Raw genomic sequence first — 21,465 nt, 5'->3', positions numbered from 1 at the left:
TGTCTTTTGGCTTTTACACAATGTCGACATGGCCTTGAGCTCCCATATGCTTTAATGTCGCTGTTAAAAGCCAATATTTTTTATTATGGCAAAGGGGGAGACTGATCTCGTTCGGCGTTAATGTAAAGAGCAGTGTCGACGACTAGAAGGATCGTTTTTGGAAAGTGTCTGTGTCCTCATAGAGACATGCAATTAAAAAAAATGTTTTTAATGAATTTTACCGGTTCACTAATAGTATTGAAATGTGATTCAAGATGAACTCAAGTTCCCCCCCCCAAAAAAAAAAATCAACGCTACAAATGTGCCCCTGTTGACACGCACGTTTAAAAAAAAAATAAAAAATCTACCTTTCATATCACCAGTGAGCTTGCATTATCTGCTTAAACAACCAACCGAGACTTTGCATGTGGCGACAGCAACAAAAACACACGCTCGCTCTTTTCTGTTCTCCAAATACGAAAAGGAAGCAGAGCACAATAACAGCCGTGTCGTCTCGCCGTACGCCGCGCGGCGGCGGCGGCCAAAAGCGAGTCGGCGAATGCTGCATAATTAACTGCCAGCCAAATGTTCCCTCGAGTCACTGCTTTATTAACAAAGCAACGGAGCCCTTTTTAATTGGCCATTTCATTGGAAAGCCAATTAGAGAAGATAACATCAGACACATTGATCAAGAATATGATGGTGCACTGTCTTTTAAATTTGTACCTTTTATGGGCTATGTTCCTGAAAAATGACCTGATGTAAAATACTGAATAAATTGTTTGAACATGTTGTGAAAGCAGAAGAGAAATGCTCTGTACTGTAAATATTGCAAAACTGGATGTGGTGCCAATTCATTTGCTAATTTATTTCATTTTCTTTTTATTTCTCAATAATGGATGTGCAGTTATAGTTCTTATCTTAACTTAATATATTTATGACTCTGAGCCTCGGGGGCTTTTTATGGTCCAAAACGTGAGGTTTTGGTCGTGTATTTAAATGACTATGGGCTTTTGGAGAGGGAAAATGCAAATTTTTGAAGACGGGTTTCAATTTTGAGCTTCTCAACTAAGAATATAATTTTGAAGGCAAAGCTGTGTTTTTTTTTTTTTTAATTGTGGCAGCCAAAATTATGATTGCAATTAAATTAGATTTGTGGAACCATGTACTATAGTAGGGTTAATCTGTCGATTATTTTGTCCGATGAATCCGATTTTTAGAAAAAGATTTTAGTATCCATGAAGTTATTTTAAAACAAACTTCCAAATATACTTTAAGATTCAGATACTGGTATGGTCCGAAAATAGCCAAAAATGTTGCTCATTATTAATTAAAAAAAAAAAAAAATTAAGATAACCAGTCTGTTTTCATGGAGCACTGCCCACGTCGCACGATATACTATTAACCATTTGAAATTTCGAGTACTTGGACAATTTTGAATTAAAAAAAGATATACAAACGATTCATCGCTGATCAAAAATATTTCTCGATTAATCGAATACCGTACCGCACATTTGTTTAATGCATCATAAAACCCGTTAAACAAAATGGCCAAAGGTGTGACACGTATTCAAAACATTTGTCACCTTTGAAAGAAATCGAGAAGCAGGGTGCTGCTGTGCTCAGCCACAGGGAGGCACCACCTGGATAGCTCTCTTAACCACAGACCCCTTTCCACAACATGGCTCATTAGCATCGTGCCAAAGATGGATGGCGACTTTCCGCACCGATTGCCGGCCGCCACGATACGAGCCGGCCGGGCAAAGGCTTTCTTTCGGTCCCTTGGCCTGCTTGCTGACCTGCTCCTGCGGGTCTTAGTTAACATTCAGGGGCCCCTGACCTGGAACACGGGGTTGGCAGCCGATCCAAGGTCCCACCATCCCCAAAGAAATTAGGAACGACTTGCTAACCTTCCCCAGACCATGTAAATGTAAGCCACGCAAGTGATTTTCCCCGTTCCCCGTTCCCCGTTCCCCGACCCTACGTCATGCTGTCATTGAGGATGGCAGGCTTGTGTTCAATTTGTGTGTATTTGACCGCTCACAAGTGACAAACGACGGCTCGGACTAAAAAGAAGGTTACATTTAAACACAGCGCAGGTCAATGGGGTAGTCGCCTTAAAGCTAAATCATTGTCAGGGAAACTAATGATGCAACATTATAAGACAACAGGGCACCCACAAAAGATAAAGTGCAGGATGTCATGCGGCTAGTATCATCAAGCACTGTCTGTTTCAACTGCACATTCATCTTGATTTTGCATAGACATATTCTCGTTTTAGCCAAATGGAAATGGGAATAAATAGCTTTGCGTGGAAGGCAATCTTTTTGGATTACAACAATGTCTGGCCACACCGCTCAGTTGCACTCAAACACAATAATCATTTATAAAGACACACCGCTTAGGCTGGAGAACAAATATTTTAACTCTTGGAGTCCAAGAGCCGTTCCACCTGCTGTAGCCATTTAAAAAAAAAAAAAAAACACAACACACAGGAAGTCTGGAGAGAAAAAACAAACAGAGAAAGAGCCCGGGAACCCAAGCATGAGTTGTGGCATCTTGACAAGTCTTAAGTAATTCTTACGAGAACAAACAGCCCTAGGCTTATTTGCTTCGTTGCTTTCGTCAAAACAGAACATATATACAGCCGCTAGGCTAACAAAAAGAAGTCCATTATTGCTCTTATTCCTAAAAAGTAAACCATCGTGTCGTTTTTCTTTAGCGATGACAAAAAAAAGAAAAAATCACAGGAAGTATCCTCCATGCTTATTTAAAAATTTGAATTTGTAAACAGTATGACAGCAAAGGGCTGATCTCAAAATAAGTTTGCTTTTCGCTGTGTCCATATTTTGTCTGCACAAAGAAAAGCAGGCGGCCGCCGGTAATGAGCATCACTGCAACTCCTCGTATAGCTGGCGGTTATGTGGACACGCCGTGTCCGGGTAGCTCAAGGACGGCCCAGATTAAACAACATTCGTTCTCTTGTCAAAAAAGCCCACCGCTCCCGAAACTGCCAAGCCGGAGGAAAACGGGGGGCGACCCACGCTTTGGGTGACAGGATAAAATACAGAAGAGTTGCGCCTGAAGGAAAACCGCGATAACGAAACTATCTTTAATCTCTGTCCCTCCCGGGCACTTTCAACACCTGTTATTCTTGACGGCAACGCAAGGGAGGCCATCTTGCAGATTCATTTTCAGCCGGGTAATTATTGCACTAATTATTCACTTCGGCGTCCTCTTTGCAGGTGAATACTCGCTCGCCAAAGCAGTTGTTCCACTCCTTTTCCCCTTGCAGATATTTGACCCTTTGTCATGTTTGCAATCTGTACAGTCGGGGGAAGGGAGAGGGAAAAACAGCCTCAAACTTTTAATTGCTCACCACAAACACGAGCGAGTGGAAAGGCGCAAGTTTGGCCATCTGCTCCGTCAGTCACAACCGTCCGGGCGGTCTCGTCCGCTCTCGTCCGCTCTCCGTGATGAATCTATTGGGAACATTGGCACGGCGAGAATTGTCGTTATCCTGTCTTTTGCAACATTGAAATATTATTTCACTTAAATTAATCAGTGCCTGGAGTAAGCCCCGCCCCCCCCTCCTCCACTGCACTCATCAATAATTAATGAATCAAGATATATTCTTTTCATTTAAGGGGACACATTAATAATGAGACCTTGGGGGCACAAAAGCCTTTAAGACAAATATCAGTGCTCTTTGACTAGATTTAATTCACTTAGCAGAAATACAACATCAAATACTAGGCCTCCATTAACTGATCTTTCATGTTAAATATGAATATCATGAATATTCTATTCACGGTCATGCGAGAACAATTATCCCGATGTGTGAAAGACTAAAAAAAAAAAATCTAGTTTTAATAATTTACATTATTAAAAAAAAAAAAAAAAGCCAAACGGACTCTGAAAATGTTCCCGCTGGTTGTTTTTTTCAAAATGTCACCTCGATGTGTCATATTTGATCTGCTGGGCAAAATGACAAAGCAATGCACTGGATCAGACGGAGATCAGTGAAAACAGACGTTTCGTTTATGGTGGGATCAAACTGTCATCATTGTGGAATTTGCCAGCCCTTGGTCCTGAAAGCCAAAAGGTTAACTAGATTGGCCGTGTTTGTTGTTGTCAACAAATCCTAGGAAAAGACCAAAACCATATGTCAGTGTTTCTTTGTCTTTATCGAATAAAATGAATCTCATAGAAAACAAAATGTTTTTCAGTGTGATGCCTTTCAAAATCCCAATTTCCTCAAATGAAAGAATCCTTTCGTGGCTCATGACAATCTTTCCAACATGAAAACATCATTTTGACCTGATTCATCTGCAACACTCTCAGCAACTCAAATGGCAAGCAAATTCCTTTTGAAAGTTGTTGAAACAAATTAAATTCTTTGCCAGACCTCCTAAAGGTCAGCTCTTCCCTTTCGCGGCAGAAATAAGAATGCTGCGCTGCGCCGTGTCGGCTGATTGCTTTACTCTCTAGGCAATGTCAATTTTGTGGAAGTACCGGCGGATTAAGTCGGCGGGACGTCAAGGGCCCTCGTAGAAGCCGCTATCTTGTCTCAGCCAAGGGTCCGAAAGCCCATGTCTATTATCAGAGACACCCCAAGGACAGATGTTTTAGGCTTAGGGGGGTGATGGAGAATAATAGCACATTAGATTCCTAATGTCTCTCCGATGCGGGACTCGTGGGAGACAGAACTCCTGGGTAATCCAAATTCATCCCTCGCTTTCTCTCTGTCCCTCTCCCCCCCCCTCCCCGTCTTCCTTCAGGTTCTTTGCACTAAACAGAGTTGGGTCGTCTGTACCTCTTGAGGTGTGGAATCCTCGCCTGGAGCTACAAGCAACTCGCTCCATTCATCAAACGCGTGACCCTCTCCAGTCAGGGATAAGATTCTCCCGACTAATGAACCCAGGACACGGTAAGAACATATGTGTGTGTCAGATCATTATGAAAATATCTAATTAAAAAAAAAAAAAAGGAATCAGTGATGAGTAACGACTCAAACTTACATTATTGGCAGTTTTTGTTTCGATTGGTCAATCAAAAAAGCTTTCAAGAATTGCACGAACCTCAGTTGGGGGAAATAAAAAAAAGAAATCTTCCAAGTATGTACATGCTAGCATTAGCAAGTCCCTACTGCCTCATCACCAGCATGGAGCCCCCAACCCCCTCCTCCAAACCGAAACCAAGGGTACACCTTGATGAGCGAGGAGGGAGGCTAATTTAGTCCCCAGGCTTAATTAATCCAATGTCTTTTTCTTTTTTTTGTTTTGATAAATGACTTGCAAATTATGCTGCAATAGCGGTATTGTCTGCCCGCAGAGCTGTCGAGTAGTGCCATGACACTATTGGCTAAAGTTAAAGCTCAAGTTAAGTCAACAATTTCCTTTCCAATAATATGTACTCTGTGGCCCCCTGCTAAGCTAAACACGCTAGTTGGATTCAAATTGCATTTGTGGAATATGAATTAAGCAGCATACTGTTTTTATCCATCTCAGAAAGCGGCCATTTTGCAACTTGCCGTCGACTGAATATGACATCGCCGTTGCTCCGGCCAATCACGGCTCAGCTTGCGAATTTGACATGCCCAAACTCCAATAACAAGTGATTAAAATAAAATAAATAAATGCCACTTAAAATTAATTAAAGTGTGATTTGACAAAAGTTCTAATTTGATCTCAGGCTATATCCCAGACTCTGGCACCTCGCTAACTTTCTCAGAAATTTCGGCCCGTATTTCACCCTATGTTGTATGATTCCACCAACTACGTCACAGAGGTCTCTTCTTCGAAGCGTGCATTGTCCTAACCGAGGTGGCGCTTAAAACTAACGATGTCATAAATTCTTCCAGCTAATGCGGCGCGTGTAAAGGGAGCGTCGGTGGGTGGGGTGAGGGTCTGGTGATTTGAGAGGGAGGGATGATGAGATTCGGTGGCCTAGCCCAAGCAATGAACTTGATTAAACTAATCTCATCTCTATCAAAGCATCCCTCTGATCCCCCTTGTCCCATTATTCACGGCAATGGGATAATTACAGCGAGAAGCGCCGGGGCCAGACAGCTCCGACTGACTCTCTTCCGGGCCCCTCAGACCCTGGGCGATACGCCTCCTCTACTGTGCGGCCGGTTCATTCTAAACACAGATTAATTATGGTCAATGGGAGGCTTCACATCTGTCACTCTTAGTGAGGGAAAAATGGAAATGATTCCTCTGAAGATGATAACGGATGTCTATTAAGTCATCTGCTAGTCGGAGGTTCAATAGGGTTGAATAGGGGCCGCATTTTAATTTTGACATTTGTCAGAATAATATGGGAAAACAGCAGGGGTTGTTCTAATAGCTTGCTTGTACCAACGAGAAAACCCACAACCTTCTCCGTAATGACACCTGCCTCTGATGCATGCTGCCAATTTAACACGCGTGTACGGCCATTGTCGTGACATCCACTCTCGGCAAAATGTCCTTCATAATTCCGTATTATTAAACCTGTGTGCAATTAACACATTTCTTATCCGCTCATTAATTTTTCACAGCGTGTTGAATTTTTTTTTTTTTGCAGAAAATTAGCTGAACTACAATCTTGAAATGTTACATACTTGTACGCGCGCACGCATTCTATTTACGACTCCCGAGTATGCAAATTAAAGCGTGAACATGATAATATATGTTTATGCAAATGAGGCATGCTTCAATGTATTAAGCAGAAGGGCCCGGTAGGGTACTTGCAAATATTTTCCTTTTTAAGTAAATGTTTTTTAATTAATAACACATAAATAATTGAGTAATGCAATATTTATGTAATCAACTCAGAGGTGTTTATGGTACATCTGCAATCTTTCCAGGCACTTACATTTTGCTACTTCCGAGTGCTTTTTCCACATATGGAGTGTGCAATAAAAACGTGCGGGGGTGTCTTGAAAATAAATATAACCCTGAACAGCTTCACGGAGCAGAGTGTATTTAAAAAAGCATTTTGTATTTATTTGGTTGCTGTGTTAGCCCTTTTAATTTTTATTAAGAGAAGCAGTTAAGGGTGATTTCAGTGCTGTCCCGCAGACCATTATGGTGTGCGGTCACACACACGGCGCCGAGCACACGTCCCAAGGGAGGATGAACAGACAAGACTAACAGACAACCAGTCAATGTAATTATCTCCTGGAGTGGTGTGTGTGTGTGTGTGACGCTCCGGTCAAAGCTGTGTGGCCCTCTGAAAACAACCTGCAAGACAAGTTGTTTTCAGCGCCACAATGATTAGGCTTCTTGCAATGGTGTTTTTTTTTTTTTCCTCCTGTTCAGTCTTGTAATGTTGTCCCGCAGGGGCTTATGTGAAGTCACTGAAAACTGACCAAACCATTTCAAACTAACAAGATTATTTGGCCAAATAAATAAATAAATAAATAAATAAATAAATAAATAAATAAATAAATAAATCCCACCTTTATTTAATGAACAGGAAGTGCCTGTTGCATTATATTATGCCAGCAATGTTACAGCTTTATATGCTTTTTTTTTTTTGCACGTTGGATCTTTTTCCCTCGAATCGTATCTTTGGTAAATCATCATGTCTCGCTCGCTTGGCTATTAACAGCAGTGTCCTTTCATTGGCGTTATCTCCAGACTCCTGATTTACACCGTTTGGAACCTTGGCCATATCCCTTACCTTCCAAGGAGATAGCGTAATTAAATTTGTACTTTTTACAAGTCGTACTCGATAAATCCGAATAAATTAACAAGGCATTACGAAGACTGCTACATTAAATTTGCATAGTGTGTTTAATGAATATGCAAGTGCAAGTGAAAAGGTCTGCTACTGTGAACTCTTGAAATTAGCATAACTACTTCCAGCATGTTTCTTAAATAATGCTCTCATTTGCACATCACTGAGTTGGCTAATTCTAACTTCAGTCAGTGTAGCCTCATAATTAAGACTCCCGCTTTAATTTTTAATGAAGTTTACGTTACATCAATCCTGACAGTAATGAGAGGGACATGGAAACAAAAAGGGTGCTAATAATTAAATTCGCCAGCCAGTTTGCGGCACAGTAATTCCTGAGGAGAAGTTACATGGCTAATTATTAATTTGCTCTTCATCCCATTCCACGGATAACGGCTTGTCTCCGTGGCGGTTATGCTGAGATGCAAAATGCCTTTTCACTGCCCCCGATGACTGGGAGGTCTCGTGGATTTTAGTGCACAATTAATCATGTTGACACTCACGATTAAATGCTTTTTATTGGTGTCCATTTATTAGACCATATTACCTGAGTTGGTTTAGCGCCCGTTAAAGTCTGTCACTGGGATGAGGACATAAACAGGGTAATGATTGAATAACAATGCTGATACGAGAGCAATATTAAAACATTTTCGACCTATGCGGGAAAAAAAAATATATATTTTATTTTTTTTACTGTACAGATCAGTATGCGAGTATCAAATCAACAACATCTAGAGAAAATGACGGCGTTTGGCAAGTTTGATTTATAAAGACAAGAAAATGAATCCATTTGTTCTCACTCTTCATAAACTGCTCGGAGGGTTGGGAAAGAAAAGTGTTCTAGAATAGTGAATGTTAAGAATCCAAGTGGCCTCTTAAGCCTTGAGGGCTGAAGTCTTGACGTGTGATTTGAGTCTGAGGCGCTGCCGACCCGTGCTTTCATCCCTGAAAGAAAGAAAGAAAGAAAGAAATCGGGTTACAGCTGTTCAACTATGACAGGCACTCGAAATACTTTTTTTTTGTTTTGAATAATCTGGACTGAGATCTTCTCATCAAAACGTGTCCTTCAGAGGACGACGTTTGTACAGCAAGATAATTATCTCAAAGTGGAGACGGATAGATGAGAATTTGTTTTTGTCTCGTGTTTGTGAAATGATTGGAATTATGATTTTGCATGGACCTTTAACAACTCTCCAGTAGCAGTAATTTGGTCATGTGATGTTCACAAGCTGAGCCGTGATTGGTCGTTAACTGAGCCTTGAGTAACTGCGATGTCATTACGTTACGGCGGGTAGATTTTGCTGCTTAATTCATATTCTGCAAGCACAATATTAATTAGAATATTATATTTAGACTAACGGCGTCGCATTATACATATTATTGTTGAGAAAAATATTGACTTGATTTCCTCTTTAATGTGAGTCTTCTTGTTGCGAAGTAACTAGATTAACCAGCAGCCAATGTAAATCAATTCTTATTAACAATCAATAAAACAACTAATTGATTCTGATGTGAGTCTCATTGCAAAGTTATTTCTTTTGGAACTCACCCAATTTTTTTTTTATCTTCAGTGTGACACTTTGTAACTCATCCTGCTTGTTGTCACGGCAACAGACTGTTTTACCCAAAGTTAATTATTTGGGATTGTAATAGTAATGGTTTAGCCAGGGGAACCAAACATTTCCCACAATGATCAGAATGTTAATATGTCCGTCTCTGCGAGCGATAGCTCCGCTTCTCGATACGGGTGCGCTACTTGACATTTCATCGGCTTCTTCCCCATCATTCCATTATAATAACCCAAACCCCGCAGATCAAATTTGTTTGACAGAAATGTAATTACATTCTTTTGTGTGCGTGCCGCGCGACCCATGTGTATTGTTCCCCGGCTCTAATTCAAATGCTTCGCTAGCGCTGAAGTACTTGTTCCCGAACAGGTCCGAGTCAACAGCATTACTTTCGAGTGTGGCCTCTTAAGGGCCTCTACTAATCAACATCACAGTTCATTTGCCGTGTTGCCACTAGCCTTGGACGACAAATCCCCGACAGCCAATGCCCGCTTCAAGTGGCCTTTATCAACAAGATTTCAGAAACATAAATACATATTCTTTTCTCGCCATTCGCCACGCTCTCCTCGGCTGCTTGAACAACGGGGTTGCATCTCCACTCCGACATCGCCGAATAGTAATGCGCCCGACGTGTCCGGCTTTTCCTCTCGCCGTACGAATATTCGAGCCTGGACTTAATTAATATAACAAAATCCTTGTTTCCTGCACACTTTTTGATTAGTTGTGGATTAACAGGACCTTTATGTTTTCCTCACGGCGGCTCAGGTTAGCTCCCCCCTCTATTACTAAACAAATGAATTAGTGCCTGGAAATGTGTCATGCATATTAGCGCTCTCAGCAGAGCTGGTCAAGCATGCCGGAGCAGTTTACAGCGTATTGGTGCGACGATGCTTATTGCGTTTGTCGGCAAAGCCTTTTTTTTTTTTTGTTCTTGTTTGAGTCTTACAGCAGCATATTTCACAGCCCAATTAAAATGTATCAATAAGGGAGACACTTAGTCACTGTTAGCGCTCATTGATGAACTGATGCTATCCTTGAAAAAGGAAATTCAAACATGATCAATTTGTTTATCATGAGACTTTTTGTGGTGTTTTATTGTAATTACTATAATGGAAAAAGCACAATTCAATGAAGTGAGACTACGTTCAAATCTTGCTAGCAGCTTTCACTTAGCCAACTGGACATAAATGCACAAACTTTTCAAAACAATTTCGAGACTTGAAATAAAAAATATAGATATAGAAGGTAGTGTTAACCTTCCCCGTGGGTGTCCCCATCATCAGACGTGTGTTTTTGTTTACTAGCGTCGCAAACACCTTTCATATTGTTATTATCATTATTATGTATTGTGTTGTTCTGGTCTTTGGCTTGGTTAGCCATCCTTGGAGACGATCTATTTCCCACATGTATAAGATGAAAGACAGAAAGGAAATTGCCCCTCATTTGGTCCCAGTTGGTTAAGTGTGTTCCGATCACCGCCAAGGTCTGGATGAACACGAGTCGCAACACAATAAAAAAAGAAAAAAAAAATTGCCTGATGTGTTTAACCCCCAAAGGAGTGACTTGTTTGTGGCGTCGCAGAAGCGGCCTAATGAACGCCAGTGTCAATAATATAAAAAAAATAAAAAAAAAGCTTTGGCTTAATTCCGGGTAAACAGTCAAGTGGTAACCTGCTTTCTGCCAGTATTAATAACAGTGATGAAGAGATAATAGAAAAGTGAGTGCAACAGAGAAGAGGGGTTGGAGGTTAAACCCACAACTTTGACCCCCAGAGGTCAAACTGTAAGTGACCCACCATATCAATCCATTTAGTGCTCCTCACGTCTTGTGTCACGTTTGATGTTTCCCCACAGTAGTTCCGCTTTCTCCGTCGTCTTTATCCTTCCATTAATATTATTTCATCCGGTGATCCCCTTCCTCTGTGCAGCTCAAAGCCCTCCATCTAATTTTTATCTTCTGCCAAATCTAACGCTTTGTGACTGAGCTTAATTCATATCACCCTGTGCATAATAGCCCGGCTGCTTCACGGTGAAAGTTCACTCTCCTGTTGAGATTATTGTTAATATATTATGATCGAAACGTGGCTCCTCGTTGCATTATTCGCTCGTTTCCAGCTCTGCGGCCGGGAAGCTTGATAATTATCGCCGGGCGTTATGAAACGCTATACGTCGCTATATTAATGAGGGCCTCCTGCGTTTGCTTCGCCGCATTGAAATGGACTGTGTCATCTTGTTATTCCGTTCTTCCTCCCCCATTTACATCTCCTCGCTTTCGCCGTCCTCTTTGCCTCTCTTCTCTTATCTGTCAGCGGATAACTATCATGTGTAGTTTAATGGGATGATTTGTTGTTAGGCAAGCGCGTGTCAGAATAAGCTAGGGGAAGAAAAAAAAAGCTAAATGATGAAATGAGCGGGCGAGCGGGCGAGCGCTGCTGTCTTGTCTGTAATGAATGGCGCGCTGGGTTGAGGGGCGCGCGGGGGGTCTCTGTTTTGGTTCCAGTCGGCAGCACAAACATGGACCTCAGGTAGTGCGCTCATCAGTCCTGCTGTTTCTCACCATATGGAGTCAATGATCTAGAAGAGGCTAACACACACACACAACACACACACATTTAGATAGCTGATAATGTTCACAATGACAATATGTTTGCACAATACAATCGGACTTTATTCATACAATTTGCATTGGTAGAAAATATATTGCAATATTTTGATGATCATCTAGCTGTAAAGTAACCCAATTATTCCAAATGACATCCACAAGAAATAAAACACAAAAGATATAAAGAATCTGACTGTCACAATAAATCGTGGTGAGATACAAACATCAATAAATACGTTAAACCTGTTTAACATTGTCACCATCTCATGGCCATAAAGTGAAACTGCTACTTCAAATGCACATCTTTCCTTGTATGTTCTTTTGTTAACCATTTTAAAAATATTACAATATGATCAAAATATATTTTTTTAAAGACGCACGATAAATAACTGCCTCTTTCTTTCCAAACATTGAATTGGACGAAAGCGCTCTAGTACAAATTGAATTAGACGTTCCCGCCTCCGCGCAATTGAGATATCTGTTACAGATGATGTAGCGTATAATGAATGCCTAATTTATGTAATTAGACCATTAAGCATAATCCGAGCATATGCTCTGAAAGCCCCGAGGTCTTTTTCCAGGTACTCCCTCTGACGCGCACAAAACAACTAATGGAGTGGCACGGAACGCTTTACACTATATATGCCCTGTTTGATCACAAATTAAAAAAAAAAAGGAAAACGTGCACAAAATGTCGCATTCGTCCAGATGAGACTTCCACGCCCGCCCGCCCGCCCGCCGCATATATTTAGCCGGTAAGGAGGATGGCCTTGAAGCGTGCGCGGGTGTCCCGTCACATGGGCTAATTTTGGCATTGAGGAGCTCCTTACGAGGACCCTCCGCCTGCTAATTAATTGTCATTCTGCTGAATATTCATACCTTGCCATCAGAGCGTCCTTAATTGCACCGTAAAACATCTCCGGGGGGGCTGAAATCACCGCGGACTTAATTAGAGGCGCGGACCTATTGGTTGACTTGGAAATTGTTTTCGCTTGCTCCTTCTCACACTAATGCACAAGCCGTGATAAATCTTTTGAAATCCTCAGTCCTGCCAACAAAAATTGTCTTTTTAATATATCGTTTATTTTGGTCAATTGTGGTTTTGCAACAATCAAACATTTCTATCGAGCACGGTTTAAATATATATAAATATACAAAAACGAATAAAATAAATGGATGAGAATGCTGCACGTTTAACACGTTTAATTTTACATTAAGAAAAACAATTCATTGGGTAAAAATGTCCTGAAATAATTAACGCATCACCTCCTAATTGTCTTTCCCGGAAACTATTGCATTTATGAATGTTTACTGAGCTTCCAAAAATGCCCTTTTCCCTCCCACCCCTTGCGTGGCTCTGGGTGGCAGCATATCTCAAGCGGCCTCAGTGTGTGACAATATTGTTTGGCTATCATTCGCTGCTTTAGGATGAATGGCATCGATCCTCTTTTAACAACATTTGTTTCCTATTGTGTTCGGGGTGGGGGGAGCGCAGCGGAGGAGGGCAGACGTGTGAAAGTGGCTGTTTGATTCTCTTTTTCATCCCCGTGACCTCGGCTATTGTGTCTGGTCACCCTGGGAATGTCACGCCTCACTACTCTACTTTAAGATGTTGCAGAGAGTGCCCTTTGTTTTGCCTCCCTTTTTTTTTTTTTTTTAAACCTCGCACAAAATTGTTCTTGGGTGTACCACCCCCCCCCCTCTATTGCTTCTAAAGGATACTTCAGACTGAGGCACGGTTCACAAGTGCAATGCAATTTGGCTTATCCCAACCTTTGTTCGGCTTTTTCTACAAATGACCAAACATAGTGCAGACTTGATCTACTGCTGCTTGAACTCGCGAGTTTGGGTGCAGCTAAGAGAGCCCATTCACACTCCGAGTCATGGTGGTATTTTCTCTGTGCGCACTGGACTGATACCTCATCAACATTTCGTGCGTGACATGAACAAAATAAAAAAAAAATCCTCACAGCGCTTTTTTTTTTTTTTTTTTTAACTGCACATAACAAATAAAATAGACGAAGATGAATGATGTCAATTAAGCTAATATGCGTTGAAGAAGAACGGCGCGTTAAAGCACACGTGGCATTTACAACATTTGGAGAAGAAAATGAGCGTAAATTCCAGATGATGTGATTGACTTTTACGCGCGCGAATTAAACACAATAAAAGCCTTCTTTTTATCGTTTTGGTTAATGCACGAATGAATGGGTGTCAAAAGTTGTTTATCCATGGCGATGTGTTGTCATTATCCGCACTTCCTTTTGCACAAAACCTTTTGGGCTGAACATTAATAGGAACTGACAGGTGTTAAAAGCCACTCTGCAGGGGAAGGGTCTCCCCCTGAAAAGAAAAAAAAAAAAACGCGTTGTAAAAAATATATTTTTTTAAGTAGGCCTTTCTAAAAGTCTTGCAAAATTATCAAAACATTTTACTTTATTATATTTCACCCCCTAAATGATCTTTGAGCTGAGAAGATGCTCTTCCATGGGCAGCTTCTGCTTTTTTTTTTTTCTCGTCTTTTTCTTTTTTGCCCAAAATGTCCCCCGCAATGCGATTCTTTTCTGTAATCCGTCAGACTGGTGATGGGGCGCATTGTGGATTTATTGGGGTGGCGGCGGTGGGGAGGGAGGGTGAGGTTTTGGAATTAGCATAAATTATGAGCAAATCTGCGTGTGCGTGTGTGTGGTCTTGGCCATTGCGAACCCTCCAAGCGGAAAGGTGGCCCTGCATGGCCAGGGAAAAAAAAAAGAAAAAAAAAAGCTTGAATAGCAGTCGTTCAAAATAGGCTTCCCATTTGGGTTTCACATTCATATAATTGACTTATGGATATTTTATACAGTTTTCCACCACACCATCTTCAAGGGTTTATTTGCATTCCTGAAGTACTCCTCAGTCTGCTTTCCATAAACACAAAGGGGCTGATTGCCTCATGAAGTTGGAGTTTGAACAGCATTGTTTGCATTGTGTTGGAATGTTTTCATACCGTCCACTTCCTACAAGATGTTTACTGCGCATTTTTGTCAACAATGGAGCAATGTGTTAATCCGTTAAGAAAATAAAACGTGTTTAACCGTTATTTTAATATTGGGATTTTTTTTACATGTATTTATTTAATATCGCACAATTAAAAAAACATTAATACGCGTTTTTAATCAACAATACACGCTCATTTCCGCTGATAAAAAATACAGTTGCAATTTAATGTGAAATATTTGTGCAAGTATCAAGCGTAAGCGCGCATACCTCCACACACCGAGTGCCATCGCAGTTCAATTCCGGCTGCCGAGCCTTTTCACCCTTTTTTCTGTCTTCAAATGGAAATGATTTCCATTGGCCCAAGGTGTCCATGTAAATAGGTGTAAATGAAACCAGATTATGCCTTCCTCCCTCCCGCCTCCGCCTCCTCCTCCTCCTGCTCCCTCTCCACCTCCTCCTCCTCCTCCTCCTCCCATGGCAATTGTCATGTGATAGCAAAGAGGTGGCACATTAATGGAAGCGCCTCGGCGGGGGTCTTTTCTGCTCATGTCACTACATAAAACTATCAGATGGTTCGAGGAGGGCCATGGAGGCATCATCCACTTAGTCCGGGACGCCCCGATGAAGTCTTGTGAGCTCCTCTAGCGGGACTAGCCGAGAAAAGACGTCCAAGCAAAGCCTTACATGTGACGGCGCACAGGCTGGAAAAACAACTCCTGCATGAAGAAACTCGCACCAAGGAATTAAGGGTGACTACTTGTTTTTTTTTTTTTTTTGCGCGTGTTTTTTTCGGGGGCGGGGGTTGAAAACTATATCGAAGGATGCCTCGTCCGGGGAGAAACACGTACAGCGACCAGAAGCCGCCGTATTCGTACATCTCTCTGACGGCCATGGCCATCCAGAGCTGCCCGGAGAAGATGCTCCCGTTGAGTGAAATCTACAAGTTCATCATGGATCGCTTCCCTTACTACCGAGAAAATACGCAGCGGTGGCAGAACTCGCTGAGGCACAACTTGTCCTTCAACGACTGCTTCATCAAAATCCCCCGGCGCCCCGACCAGCCGGGCAAAGGCAGCTTCTGGGCGCTGCACCCCAGCTGCGGGGACATGTTCGAAAACGGCAGTTTCTTGAGACGTCGCAAACGCTTCAAGGTGCTGGGCGCTTCCGACCACCTGGCCCCCAGCAAGCAGTCCGACGCCGCCCACTACCTCCAGCAGCAGGCCAAGCTGCGGCTGAGCGCGCTGCAGGCGGCCACCGGCACGCACCTGCCCCAGATGTCCACCTACAACTTGGGCGTGTCCCAGACTTCCACCTTCAAGCACCCGTTCGCTATCGAGAACATCATCGCCAGAGAGTATAAAGTCCCCGGGAGCTTGGCCTTCTCCACCATGCAGTCCATGTCGGCCGGCTACCCGCTGCACAACCAGCTCACCACGGCCTGGCCGCACATGTACAACAGCGGCGTGATGGACACGGCGGCGCCCATCTCCATGGCGCCGAGCGACTACAGCGCCTACGGTGTGCCCATAAAGTCGCTGTGTCACGGGGCGCAGACTTTACCGGCCATCCCGGTGCCCATCAAGCCCACGCCCACCTCCATGGCCGGCTTCTCGGCGCTTCCGCACCACCTGCCCGCTTTCCTATCCAACTCGCCGCAGTCCCTGAGCCCGACCTCCCCACAGACTGCCACCAGCCAAAGCAGCCCCGCCACCCCCAGCGAGACGCTCACCAGCCCGGCCACGCTCCAGTCGGTGGCCGTGCACTGACCAAATGGAGCCTCGCCACCCGTCAGACAAAACGAACTGCTGGTAGCGAACCCAAAGTTTATATGTCTGTGTCATACGTCGGACTCTATTCAAGGCGAGTTGTTTATTGATTCACTCGTGTAGTATATGTTGAATGTGTCGCTTTAAACCGTGTCCTGAAAAACAACAACAAAAAAAAAATCAGCACAGAATCTCTTATTGCTCTTCAAGAAAGTATAAATTATTTGAAAAGTTCACATTAACGTGTTGAAGGCGGAATTTTTTTGTAAGGCCCCTCATGAGGACGCTTCCGTTTTATACTCGCAAAACTTTTGCACACTTTTCTGTGCGGCTGAGATGACACTGACGCTTTCCTCTAAAAAAAAAAAAAAAATAGAGTGATGGGCCAGGGTACACCAAATAGGTTCGATTTCCCTGTTAAAAAAAAAAAAAACTCCAAAAAGAGAAAACCATTCCAATATCGAAAAGTCTACGTGACGTGCTCAAAAATGCAAGATGTGAATATTGCAAATAACTGAAACGGATATGTTGTAAAATGCACTTTTTAGTTCTACGTTTTAGAAATATATTTTCCAGAAAAAAAAAAATGTGTTCTGTGAAGCATTTAATTTAAAAAGGCTGTGGTGACCACGTGGATCAGTTGCTGTAAATTTGTACGTTTTCTTTTAAAAGTGAAGCATGCATTCCAAACAAAAAAAAGTGTTAACGTTCATGTTATTATTATTTCCTTTCTTTATGTTTTGCAAGCATGCGTGCTTTTGAAGTGTGCAAACATTCTGCAACGAATTGGAAAAAAAAAAGGTCATCCAAATATTTTCTCATTAAAAGTGACGTAAACAATCAAAATGTTTGTTATGATTATTATCATTGTCGTTGTATTCAATTGATAGTCACGGATTGAAACGAACAATTTGCCTGCTTAATATTAATAATAATTATTTTTAAAGAGTAATAATAATTCGTGTGCGTAAGTGAGATCGCAACCTGTATGATTTGGGAGTGGGAGACTTTTTTTTTTTTTTTTTTCCTCGAAGAAGCAGACAGGCATGATTTGTGCTCTCCATTAGAATGCACGGTGCGGCCATGGCATGGCCACAGCGCAGACAAGTGTGCTCATTCATCAAGCTGCGCGGCGCTAAAAAAAAAAAAACCCCGCTAACAACAAACATTTAAACACGCAATCTGCGCTCCGGATTTGCAGCACGTTTAACACCCGCTAATGTGACATTTTGCGGAAATGATGCACGCGCATTTTTTGTCTTCAATTACACTTGTGCGCATTTTATTTTTAAATTGAACCAAACGCGATCTCCTTTTATTTATTAAATTCGATTTTTTTTTTTCTGCGTTATTTCAAATGAACTTAGGGATCGTCAGTCCATGGTGGGGCATTAAACAAATACATTCCGTCACTTTATGCAATGGACTAGATCAAATAAAGGCGATCGGGCCACTTCATTCTGCTTCATTCACTCGGATTGAAAGTGCAAAGAATAGCAAACTTCAACTGGGCCACCAATGTAGATTTAGCCTTTTTCAGCAAGACAAAAAGACAGATTTTTTTCACAAACACATTGCTGACTGGGGAACTAGGAAACGAGCTTGCGAGACCCTTTTGGAATTTAAATCTACCCCCTCCCCCATGGACTGTTTGTACAACAGTGTCAGTTTTTTTTCTTCTCACTTTTGTGTTGTGTGGGCAACATTAGGTCCTGATTGATTGCTAATGCTGGAACTGGGACAATACCTTACAAGCTTTTATTTTTGAAATAATAATACGAATAATAATATATAATAATAAATACCTAACTATTAGTGAATGCAATAACATTACCTAACATACATTTTTTTTTAGAAATATAACTTTTTTTACTCTCAGGATTGTGTATATTATGAATTAAAACTGCAAGTTTTTATTTTTTATTTTCATTATATATTTAGCAAAAAGAAATGTATTGAATTAAAACAGCAAGTTTGTTCATATATATATATATATGAACAAACTTATATATATATACACACACACACACACAAACACATTTATTAGGAAGAGATAAAATAGTGGCTACATGTTCAAAATTTTGACATTTAAAAAAATAAATCTTGGAGAATAAAAATATGGAGAACATTTTATTTCAGTAATGAAAATTGTGAAAAACCTGGTGTGTAGGAGGAAAAAAAATGCAGTTAAATTTCATTAGAATTACTTTGATCAAAATGAATAAATAGGCACATCCAGACCAAAATGGCTTTGACCCATTTCCCTTTCTCACATCCTTTACTGTGTGCAAAAGCAAAAATCAACTCCTGCCGCAACTTTTAATTTGATAATCCCCCACCAGTGTTGTTGGCATTGTCCTTGTTGCTCCACTATGTTCCACTTAGACAACGACGAAGGTCATCTCCAGCGCGGGATGAAATATAGACGGCATGCAAAAACCCCGGCGTTGTCGTTTAATTAAAATAATTCATTAAAGTGGAGGCCCAAGGTAATTAGCATGTATAATTTATGATTTGCTTAATGCACACGGGCGGTGGCCTCCGCAATAAACTCAACTTAACCTCAAGTACGGGGGAACTGATACAGACGGGGCTGTTGTTATTTACTATGTGTTTATTGTTTGGCTATTTGTCAAGAGGATGTGAGTGTTTGGTAAAACCTGCCCGTTGTCTGGCTCTCGCAAACAACTTATTTGTTTATGGGTTTATCTTGTGGATTTATGCTCACGCCAAAAGGAAGAATGTCACATTTGTTTCAAAAGGGGTCCTCCCTCTCCCTTCAACATACATGTTTATATTTACCTGCTGGTCACCAGAGTTGAAAAATAGTTCACGCTTGATGCTGACAGAATGAGGACATCCACCGACAGCAGCGGGGGGGAGCGAAAGTCATCACAGATGGACACTAAACACTAATGTGTCAAGTTTGGGCAGGACTTTGACATTTTGAAACATGCCTGCTGGCTGTTTTAATTTCTTGCAAGCTTTTTTTACTTAACCAAATATTTTCCCTTGAAGCCGTGTAAACAGGTTTCGTGGTTCGTGATAGATAGATAGATAGAATGGAACAACCACTTTGCCTCTGTATGCCACTGACTATGCTGCTACATGTTTTTTTTTTTGATGAACTACGTTACGTGAGCGAAGGGCAGGTGAAGCGGGAGAGGCAGGGCAGGGCAGGGCAGGGCAGGGTTCCTTTCCGAGGCTGGCTCAGCCAAACACCCGTGTGTGCATGAAATTAGAGTGTCAACATGTGATTCATGCTGCTGGCTGGTGACTGTGAAACAAATTATGTCAGCGGGTGGCAAAAGTCCACAGCAGCAGCAGCAGAAAGTGGACGTCATGAGAGATTCGGACTTGGTGGATATTGTCATTTTTAACTGGGTTTGCTGTCTTGCACACTTCCTCCATCTTCAGAACATGTTAATCTATGATTTCACAGTTTTAGAGAACTAAAAATATTCATTTTGGCCTGGGTTAAGAGGATCTAAAATTTTGTTATGCGAATAAATTCCATATAGTTTAACATCTTTTTATTTTTTTATTTTTAATTATTCCTCATTTTAATAGCAATGGACGAGTACTAATAGACAATACCGGCAATAGTTTTGAGGTATTGTAGAGGCTGCCGATACCAGCCACCGATACTTACGTTTTTTTTTTACACAAATTGAGGACGAAAAAAATTCCAAAATTTCACTGTACCGATGAACGGAGGTGTAGACTGCAGGTTAAAAAGTTAGCGTTTAGAAAACCCTTAACCAGGGGGTCAACTTTTAACAATACAAGCAGACTCCAGTGAAATACGACGAGTTCACAAGGCCAGCCGCGCTCCCCCGCCCGTAATCCCGTTTTGACTCCATGCGTGGATTTTTGTTACGCCTCTTGTTACCGTCTCGCCTGCGTCTCGGGCGGGTCGAGACAAGGTGAGACAAAACTAATAGAACGGCATCGTCAAACTTCAGCCTTGACAACCTGCAGCTACAACATCTGACGCGTCTCTCGCAAGCCTTCCGCCGTTTCATTCGTTAGCGCCGCGAACGGCATTCGAGCTAGCTTCACAGATGTCATTCGAGGTCGCGAAGGGCGTTCTTGCTGTCGGCGCTGACCAAATGCTTGTCGGTGCACAACTCGAGTGTGAGAAGCCACAAACAAGCGGCGTTAATGAAGGTACTTAAGAGATTTGCCACGACAGTGTTTTTCCTTCTCAACTGCTTTAGCTCTGACGTGTTACAACTGTAACAGATTCTGTGGATTCTATCACGTCGTCGTTTCCCCTTTCAAACGTGCGACAAGAAGCTAATTCTTCACCGCTTCTTCGGATCTTATCATAGGGTCGTAAACTAACACTTGCGCTGGACTTCAAAGGTGTGCCGAGTAGCAGAGGTGAAAGGTCGGAGGGGGGGCGGGGCTTCATCCACTTGGGGCCAGTTACTGCGTAGGAGCTGATTAGCGGGAGTTGCGCAGCGATAGCCCCCGTGGGGCAGTAGCTGGAGCAATGAGGTGTGAGGTTTGACAGCTCCCGTTTCACCTCGAGGGGTAACTTGCCGGGTCCTCAGAGGGGCCGGGCGGGCGGGCTGGTGGAAGTTGACGGTAATTGCCATTCAGCCGGTGGGACAGAAGAAGAGGCAGCCCAGATCAGAGTCCATTTCCTCTTTTGAGATCCCAACTCCTGTCCGACGACATCTTGTCAAAGTTTCTCTTGCCTCTTCACTCCAAACACTTGATTGAGAAGCGTCCCAGATGGCTGTTTGTTATTGCATAACAAGGCGACATTGTTTTGTTAATTGGACTTCATCTGTCTTTGATCCAATCTCACGTTGTCATGGCTGGTGTGAAAATCCCGA

At 42.2% G+C, this 21,465-nt stretch overlaps 1 protein-coding gene across 1 annotated transcript; it reads left to right on the top strand.

Annotated features, from left to right (window-relative positions):
* The first annotated feature begins 5,896 nt into the window (after positions 1-5,896).
* Positions 5,897-17,464, top strand: foxb1a (forkhead box B1a). The gene has a single exon (XM_049722216.1). The coding sequence runs from the start codon at positions 15,674-15,676 to the stop codon at positions 16,616-16,618; it is 945 nt and encodes a 314-aa protein (XP_049578173.1). The 5' UTR covers positions 5,897-15,673; the 3' UTR covers positions 16,619-17,464.
* The last annotated feature ends 4,001 nt before the right edge of the window (positions 17,465-21,465 follow it).

The sequence above is a fragment of the Syngnathus scovelli genome, chromosome 6 (genome assembly GCF_024217435.2).
Source record: "Syngnathus scovelli strain Florida chromosome 6, RoL_Ssco_1.2, whole genome shotgun sequence".
Classification (NCBI taxonomy): Eukaryota; Metazoa; Chordata; class Actinopteri; order Syngnathiformes; family Syngnathidae; genus Syngnathus; species Syngnathus scovelli.
Note: the sequence above shows the minus strand (reverse complement) of the source record. Positions and strands in the feature narration are given on the sequence as shown.

Excerpts from the sequence above, each read along its gene's own strand:
- foxb1a (XM_049722216.1), top strand. The coding sequence starts at position 15,674 with ATGCCTCGTCCGGGGAGAAACACGTACAGCGACCAGAAGCCGCCGTAT.